This window comes from Enoplosus armatus, chromosome 13 (assembly GCF_043641665.1).
Source record: "Enoplosus armatus isolate fEnoArm2 chromosome 13, fEnoArm2.hap1, whole genome shotgun sequence".
Taxonomy (NCBI): Eukaryota; Metazoa; Chordata; class Actinopteri; order Centrarchiformes; family Enoplosidae; genus Enoplosus; species Enoplosus armatus.
In genome coordinates this window covers 12307521-12316480 of record NC_092192.1, presented here as the reverse complement: position 1 = coordinate 12316480, position 8960 = coordinate 12307521, and the positions used below count along the sequence as shown (strand labels likewise).

At 38.9% G+C, this 8960-nt stretch overlaps 1 protein-coding gene across 1 annotated transcript; it reads left to right on the top strand.

The window, feature by feature from the left end:
* Positions 1–1423: 1423 nt before the first annotated feature.
* LOC139295203 (lysosomal proton-coupled steroid conjugate and bile acid symporter SLC46A3) lies at positions 1424–8615 on the top strand. Its single transcript, XM_070917338.1, has 6 exons — positions 1424–1506; positions 2066–2279; positions 3298–4180; positions 5060–5143; positions 5378–5534; positions 6778–8615. Exons 2-6 carry the CDS (start codon positions 2088–2090, stop codon positions 6893–6895), a joined length of 1434 nt encoding a protein of 477 aa, XP_070773439.1. The 5' UTR covers positions 1424–1506; positions 2066–2087; the 3' UTR covers positions 6896–8615.
* Positions 8616–8960: the final 345 nt, after the last annotated feature.

Sequence of the window (8960 nt, the reverse complement as noted above, 5' to 3'; positions counted from 1 at the left end):
TGTTGATCCAAGATGAAAAAACCTATGTTATGACCTGGAAACCAAAAAGAAAGAAAGACAGCAGATCAGATAAGAGACATTCCCAAATCAGACTCACCATATGTAACTTGAAGGCTACTAAAATTAGAGCTACTAGGATGCTCTATATATCATTGATGGAAGTGACATATGATCTGACTACACAACGCTTGCTTTTAAGGATGTTTGGGTCAAAACTTGAGTACATTTTGAATAGCTAACGTTGTGACTGAACCAAATATCAAGACGTTACAAAAACTAAATGCAGATAATTGTAGTTACTCCACTGCGGGTAATGCAGTATTTGGGTGAAGTAATTCACTACTAATTAGGGGAATCTGTCATATTATTTGGCAATAGCGTTACAAATTGCGTGACTCAAATTGACGAGAAAACTTTCATTACGAAATCCTTAGGCTTGAAACTATCAATTACGAACATAACTAAGGCTCATACCTTTGACAAACTAATCTCATTTTAAACTGAATATCGCAGGAAGCTGGAGATTATGAGCAGCAGGAGCACTGTGAGCGATAACGTTAGGCCGGGGGACTGATTATCATCCATCCTGACACGGACAGTCACGACTTTGTAGTGCAGCAGGCGAAGCTAACGCTAACGTTTACCCGCGAGCTAGCTTTAACGCTAGATTAGGGAAACAAGAAAGAAGACGAGAGGGATACAATGATAGATAGAAAGCAGCTTGTTGTCTTTCACCTATCTAACGCTAGCTGGTAACGTTAGCTGAGTTAGCTAAATTAATCACAGGGGAAGCTATGATTCGCTAGCTGACGATATTTTGATGGTGGTACTACCTGCACGTCCGGGATAAGCTGACAGTTACTAATGCATTCGAATTTGAGCGACTCGGCCACGTAAAACATATAAACCTTTGAAAACAGTTACATATCGGCTTTATCTCACAATTGTAGGTTAGATTTAAATTACACAGAGGAAGGGCAACAGATTTCGCCTTACCGTCTTCCCCCCGCCGGGTTGTACTCCGCTGTCACAACACAATCCTTCCCGGTGTGTTGGCGAAAATGGTACATTCCGACGCAAAGCACGCCTACCTCGCGTTACCGTAGTGCTTAGTGAAATGGTAGCGTTCGCTTTTGCACAAGGGCAACGGAAGCATTTAGACAACGTAAATAAAATATTTTGCAAGTTAAATAAACATCGCTCCAATGAACTTCCATAAGAGGTACTGCAAATGCATGTTAATATGCAATAAAGAGCCTGTTACAGAAAGTCACAAACTGTTCTGCCCGCTTTAACTCATGACTGGCAGTTCCTCTGTCGAATAAACGCAGCCTTGAAAGATTGCTGTCCAATCGTACATGGTGAGGGGCGGGGCCTCGGCGTTTCTCAATAACGCCCTGCGCGTCTGTATAAAATGAGAGCTCCGACCTACAACGTAAACAGAATGCTTTTCCTAGGTTAATTGACGAACTTAATTAAAACATGACCCTAGCGACTATCTAAAAGGTAGGTGTTGTACTTTGTGTTCTTGTTAACGTCCTGTAAGAAAATACGGCTAAGGCTGAGCTGTTATCGTCCATTGTGTGTTATCTAATATTGACCTAGCACAGCTTATCCTGCAGCATGCTGTATTCACAGCAACAAACAAACATTGCATGGTTATTATCTTATATTTCACTTTATGTTTCAAACTGAATATGTTGGATCGATAATGTAGTGCAGACTCTCTCCTTGATGATCCCCAAAAGGCAAAAACAACCAAACAAATATTATCTATGACGTTACTTCCACGTAGACCCTGCCTTATGATAATCAGACAGTTTTGTGCTATTTAAGGAGGAATACTGTGGAATGTCATGTGTTTACCCTGCACACTGAAGTGTTGAAGGTTGTAACTTGCTACAACAGAATAGTTAAAATGTTTAGTGTATTACATTATACACTGTCATGTGCTTTAAAGACCCACAACACATTGGTTCAGATATGTACAGTTAACCTGTCTTTTTTACCCTATTCTCTGTGTCCATGTTAATCTCTAAATGTATCCTCTTCATCTCATTTTCAGCGAGTCTTGCAGCCCCTTAAAAATGAAGGGTCTTTTCCTGGTGGAGCCGGTGGTTGCCCTGTATGCTTTCTCCAGTTTTCTCATCTATCCGCTTGTTCAGCAGTATGTGTACCGGAGGCTCTGGCAGCAGCTGACAAACACCACCTATCCTATCTCCGACAACACCTCCAGATGTGCAGCAAACAGCAGCAGCAACCATTCAAACTACCATGAGGTTAGTCACTAATTTGGTTTGTAAGTTGTGTAAGACTGAATGTACTTCTATTTACTTTTCCAGTATCCAGCCATGTAAGATTTCCAGTGTAACAAGTACTGACATTTTGTAACAGCATTGATACTGTCAGTATTATTCGAGAACTATTTTTACACACACTTTGTGATTTCTGCCTCCTACATTGTTATGCATGTGACACTGACTCAATAAGTTTTGTGTCATGGTTACTGTGTGTTGATGCAAAGAAATGTCTGACTGACAGCAAAAAGTCAGTTTAAAGTAGCCTGCAGCTCAACAAACAGTAAAGCTCTATGCATAGGTACAGTCCATTCTGTGTGTGTGTGTTCAACCTGACACAATTAATTGTCCTATAACCCCTTTAAATCCTTTGTTGCAACACAGCTCAGGTAAAAAGATCTGATTCAGCTACTGTGCCATAAGGTGATATGCAAGATACAGATACTGACTGACATACTGTAGTAGCAACACTTTTACCAAAGAGTGATCATCTTATTAAATCACTCACATAATCACTTGTTAATTCACAGTGCGGTACACCAAGACATACTGCATTATAAGAAGGATTTAGGGGAAATATTCTTCTGCAAAAAGTATGAGTAACATTTTATTTTTATCATGTATTTATAGTGGAAGAATGAAACACATCAGGGAAGTGAGAACAAATGCACTGATCTGGAAAAGCCTGTTTTTGTCTGTAAATAGCCCCTCCTGCACCTGTTGCATTGTTGAAAGCTTGGTTCCTTTTGGCCCTGAATGAGAAAACCTCGCATGAAATGTTTGCAAAATGTACTAATCGAAGTGCTTTCATTCTGTGTTGATTTCATGCCATTAGATAGACACTATCTCTGTTAACTTGTGTTGTTGTAGGATACTTGCCAGCTCAAATGTAGTTATTTTGCCTTCTGAGGCCTGCTATTACAGTTGACTGCAGACAGTCCAGTGTCAGTCCATGCATGATCTTTAGACTTAACTATGGTCTCTCTTTCTGTGTTTCCAGGAGGTACAGAGGCAGGCATCTCTCTTCTCCCTTTACACAGAGCTTTTCTCCACAATCCCCTCTTTGGTTGTCACTCTCATGCTTGTGGCCTATAGTGACCGGGGAGGACGCAAGATCACAATCATCATGCCTCTGATTGGCACGTTGATCTACACTTTGACCTTCCTGACGGTGTCCTATTTTGAGCTCAATATTTACTTGCTTATTGGCTCCTCTCTTCTCAGTTCTCTGTTTGGTGGCTTGGGCACATTTCTTGGTGGGTGTTTCGCCTACATAGCAGACTTGTGTGAGGATGGTCACCAGAAGACGCTGCGCATGGCCGGAGTGGACATGATGATTGGCCTGTTGTCTGGGGTGGCTTCAATATCAACAGGCTACTTTCTGAGAGCTGCAGGCTTTAACTGGCCTTTTGTTACCTCTGCGTTGTGTCAGTGTTTGATCCTACTCTATGCAGTTTTCATCCTAGAAGAGACTGTGAAGAAGGCCCCCACTGATGCCATTAGTCTAGATGGGTCTCCTCAGCGCTCAGCCTTGAAACAGATGATCTATGGGGTCTACCAGATGTTTACAGGGGCCAGCCGCAGGTGTAAAACTGTCTTGGTCCTCCTGATACTCATTTTCACCAGCTTCTCCTTTGCCTATGTGGGTGGGATCTCCTTGATGACACTCTATGAACTCAATGAGCCACTGTGCTGGACTGAGATTTTGATTGGTTATGGCTCAGCACTATCCACCACTGTGTTCCTGGTCAGTTTTGTGGGAGTGTCAGCGTTCACGTACTGTGGTGTGCCACAGCTGCTCATTGTCCTGATGGGGATCCTGTCCGTCATATCAGGCATGGTCCTGCTGGCATTCACTAAGACTACTTTCCTGATGTTTATAGGTGAGAAAAACTTGCATAGTTGCTTAAACCACTAATGTACCAGTATGTGTTTTGAGTGTCTTGTTTAGTGGAGAAAAAAATCACCAAATTCTTGTCTATCAGCTGTTTACAAGGTCAAGTATATGCAGAAACTGAATTCAAACCTGCACTTATTTTCAGAGAAGCTCAATCATATTGAATAGTTTGATGAGGATGATTGAGAATTATCAATTAGTTTCACCTTCTACTGTATATCAGATATTGTAAATTGTGTTGTGAAATTATGCACAGGATTTGTAGCCTTGTAGCCTTGTTTAATAACTAATAAGCCTGTGTTGCTAACCATCACATATGTAAGAAAATGTTAATATCTCTGTTTATGTAGCCCTTTTCTAATATATTACATGCAGCTCAAAGTGTTTTATTTAAACTAAATGTCAAAAGACAAGACACATCATATTAAAAATAAGACACATTTCAGCTGCAGATAAAAAATATAAAGAACACACTGAAGAGTAATAAAATACTGAAAATAACATCAATACACATTACAGGCAAGTTGCAGAGGTTACTGATTGACAGAAAGTACCTTCCCTATTACCTTTACAAGGTGTACAAAGAGAGTTACTAGAGTTACAGTATCTTGTGTATGTTATTGAATTATTGTAAGCTGATAAAACAATATAATTATGGTATGTTGTCACTGCTTTGTTTATTTAAATTGTCATATAGCCATAATCCAAGCCAGTTGTAAAATATTTTGCATATTTTTCTAACCTTAAACAACTGTGAAATATGAAGTTGCTTTAATTATGAATTATTATGATGTGGTTACAAGATATTTCCTGCATTCTGATGATGATAATATAATGTCTGTCTGTTTTTATATGTTTACCACAGTGAGGGTGCCAATGCTTCTGTCTATCATGCCTTTCCCTGTTCTGCGCTCCATGATGTCAAAGATCATCTCAAAGTCTGAGCAGGGTGAGTGGGTTTAGGGCTTTACAGGAGCCACAGAACCGTGTCTGTGTGTTTGTAGAGTCAGAGTCCATTGAGGAGTTGCCTGTCTCAGCAACTTCATGATGCACTTGAAAACAAAACGCTGGAGCTTTCTGTTCCTTAGACTAAACAACAGTCTTGGAACTGAGCTGTGTCCTGTTAGTCACTCTGTCACTTCTTTAAAATTGTTATTCTTCTCTCCGCTGTGTGTTTTTGCAGGAGCCCTGTTTGCCTGTCTTTCCTTTCTGGAGAGTTTAACTAACAATGTATCGAGCGCCGTCTTCAGCAGTGTCTACGCTGCTACAGTGGCATGGTACCCCGGCTTCATCTTCCTGTTGTCTGCAGGACTCTGTGTCATCCCTTTGTTTGTCCTAGGGTAAGTTCATCATGTTGCCAATGTAAATAACACAACATTAAAGGACCAAACCAGCGCTTTTGCATGATTTACTATAAAGTGAAACTAGTATTATTGAAGCATACAATCATACATTTCCAAACTCATTTCCTATTGTACTTTCCATGTACTATTGGTCTCCATTCATTTTAGTATGCCATAAAAATCAACGTATAACAGCTTTAAACTCTCCTCGTGCATTAAAGGGCCCTCCGACATTCACAAAATAATAGTGTCCTGCTAAAAGGATTGCATTAATGATCTATGATGTCAGTGAAACCTGCTGTTTGTCTTGGTGCTGTGCAAGCTGACATGTAGAGACAGAACTTTTTCACTTAACCAGAATTTGTTATATAACATTGATGAGGTGTTCACAGAGTATTCTACCCAAAGTTATTCGTTCTGTCTACAATAAAGACAGAGCACTTCATGCTGTGTAGATATGTTTCATGTGAAGAGCTGTACTCTGTGGATAGAGTTGCATTACAAAAGCCTTTTTTCTGCTGAGTCACTGTTCGCTAGAAATGCTTTGCTTTATTTGGGCCCTCAGAAAACAAGAAGATTCAGTTCCTCATTCCTGCATTCAAAACATCCAACTTCCCTCACCAAACTGTTTCCCTCCTCATATAATAATATAAATCTCTGACATGTGTTATGTTTTTTCCTTTGTAATTTGACTAATACACCACCAACATTGATGCTATATAGAAATTGAAGAAAGGCCATATAAGGATACTTACCTGTGGTACACCATGTTCTTACATTTGTTTTGTTACACTGAGTTGACAAAGTAGGGCTGCTGAGTCAGTCGGGGAGGTGCAGTGTGAAACATAAAACTCCTTGAGTGAATCCACCTCTGTCACATGCACTGCTTCTTCTGTTACATAGTGGGTAGTTAAAGAAAAACAAAGCCACTGGTTCAGCAATCTCAATTGAGACCTGTGTGTTGCAGCCATTTTTAAGATCGCTTTCCCATTTAATAAACAATGAACGTTGTAATTTCTTGTTTACATGTTCCAATTGGGGTTTATGACTATTTGTAACATTGGAAACATCAGTGACTTTGACAGGTGAAAATATGTGTTGGAAATGTCTCTAACTCTGTGTAGAGACAAGCTATGTTGAAACTGAGAAGACAGTTGCCCAGTTTAGTTGCACAGTTTAGTTGCACAGTAACGTATCCCGTGTTTCCTGCCTCTCTTATGCCTGTTTTTCCACATTTCAGGGTTGTGGGTCTGATAGGAGTGGATGTTGCCAAAGAGGTCAAAAAGCCAGAGCCTTTCGTCTCAGGGGAGGACGACCCTGTTGAAGATCAGAACGAAAACAACCCTCTTCTTAGCTGAGCCACATAGACTGCCAAAACCTCACCAGCACTTTAAAAAAACCTAAATCCTTTAAAACTTAATTCCAAGATACTTTTTCCAAAAGTACCTCAATGACTCTTAAGGTTACAGATTCATCTCTTTTGCTTTGGTGTTTCATGCTACTGAACCTACAACAGGGAGTTGTAGGAAAACATGTTCTGAAACAGTGACATTTTTTTACAAGCACATTGTTGGATTAGATACATGTCAAAATCATAGCATAAATAGGATATAAAGTATTTCAGTGAAGGGACGTTAAGTGACGTGCATCAGGTCTTCAGTTAAGAAAGGTGTGTTAGCATTCTTAGACATTATTTATACCTTGGCCAGACTGTGACATTACTTACACATTCAAAAGGAATTAATGTGTTTTACATTGTGATATGATTTGCAATTTTAACAATATTTACAGTTAGAGTTCCAGCTTTTATCTCTCCTTTTTAGTGCAATGTTAGTTAAGACCTCCACTAGCACTTGTTTCTAAGAGGAAATTTCATGCAACACATGAATTTATGCAATATAAAACTATTAAACAATCTTGTTTACTATATAAGGTTGCTTGTATCTTTCATAACCAATCTACAATTTAGATGCATTTTATTCACTATAATCCACATAAAGTGATGTAACAATAAGCAAGTATTGTAGCATACGTGTGAAAGTATAAAGAATGTCAAACTAATCAAAACCGTGAAGCAAGTGACCCCCAGAGGGAGGAAGGGGTTTTTAAAAGGAACCGATCAGTGCTTTTGAACACACATACATACATTTTTATGGTTGTCCCCTAACTTTAATGTTTGGTGATCTAATGTTTGATAAAGAAGAAAGAGACCTAAGCAATATCCGTATGATAGGGAAAGCATATCAAGTTAAAATGACAAAAACAACAATTAAACATTAAAGGATTCAAAAGTTTTTTGATGAAGAAATTGTGGGTGGTTTATCAAATGGGACTGGTATATGTTATTTTTATGTATGTACCTTTTACTGTGCCACAACTGTTAAATTAATACAGGATGACACTTATGGTATGGATTTTGGTGGAGCGACCACTGGGAATTTGACCCTTACCATAAGGTTTTGTTTTTTTGGGCGGGTTATGGATTTATTTTCGACTTTAGTAACCACACAGATGATAAACTCCTGAGTGTAATTTTGTTGTGTGACTCAATTCCAAATGTTAGATCATAGAAGCCCTGGTATGTAGTTAGTGTTTTGTTTTTTGTTTTTCTTTTGGAGTTTATCTCAAAAGTGCAAATACTCAAACAATTAAAATGACAAATGTTTAGATTTGTCATTTGTTTGTTTTTCGCCAGTTTGTTTTCTTATCTATTATCCTGTTCCTTCATATGTGTGTTTATGTCTTTGTGTAAGCACAATTGAAAAATAAATAAAAGAAATGAAATGGTTTTCTATGAGAATCCAATGAGGTCCTCTAACACTGTCCTAAAGAACAGCAGAGAAAGACTCTCTTCCATTTATGTTTGTATGGACAAGTCTTCCTGTCGCTTGCTAAAACCACCACTAATGGAGATTCATGTGCTGTGTCTCAAACAGCGATAGTGTGATGAAGTATTGGCCGCTCCCTTGCAAGAATCAGGTGTTTTTGCAGAGAGACCTTTATCTTGCCTTAGCCTTCTTACTAATTAGATATCCTGTGAATAAGGATGTTGTTATCATGTCTAATGTTGGGTTTGGAATGTACACATTTAGAAAAATAAACACCATCTGGAAATTGAATTAAGCAAATAAAACAAATTTTATTATTAAGGTTCAACATAAATCTTAAATACTTGTCAACCATCCAAATGAGCGTAAAATCCATCAAGTCAGACTTTGAGGATTCAGGGACACAATCAAGTTCACAGTCGTGAGACAAAAGTGTTCTCAGTCAGGTTCTAGACCTCTGCATTGCATCCACATCTGATTTGTTCAGTGGTTCAAACAAAATGGCAGTTCAGTCTAATGATCAGACTACAGTTTTCATGGCCATTCTGTTGCAAGGTTAATTTTTGTCTACAGATTCACCTGTCAGCAGTGACAA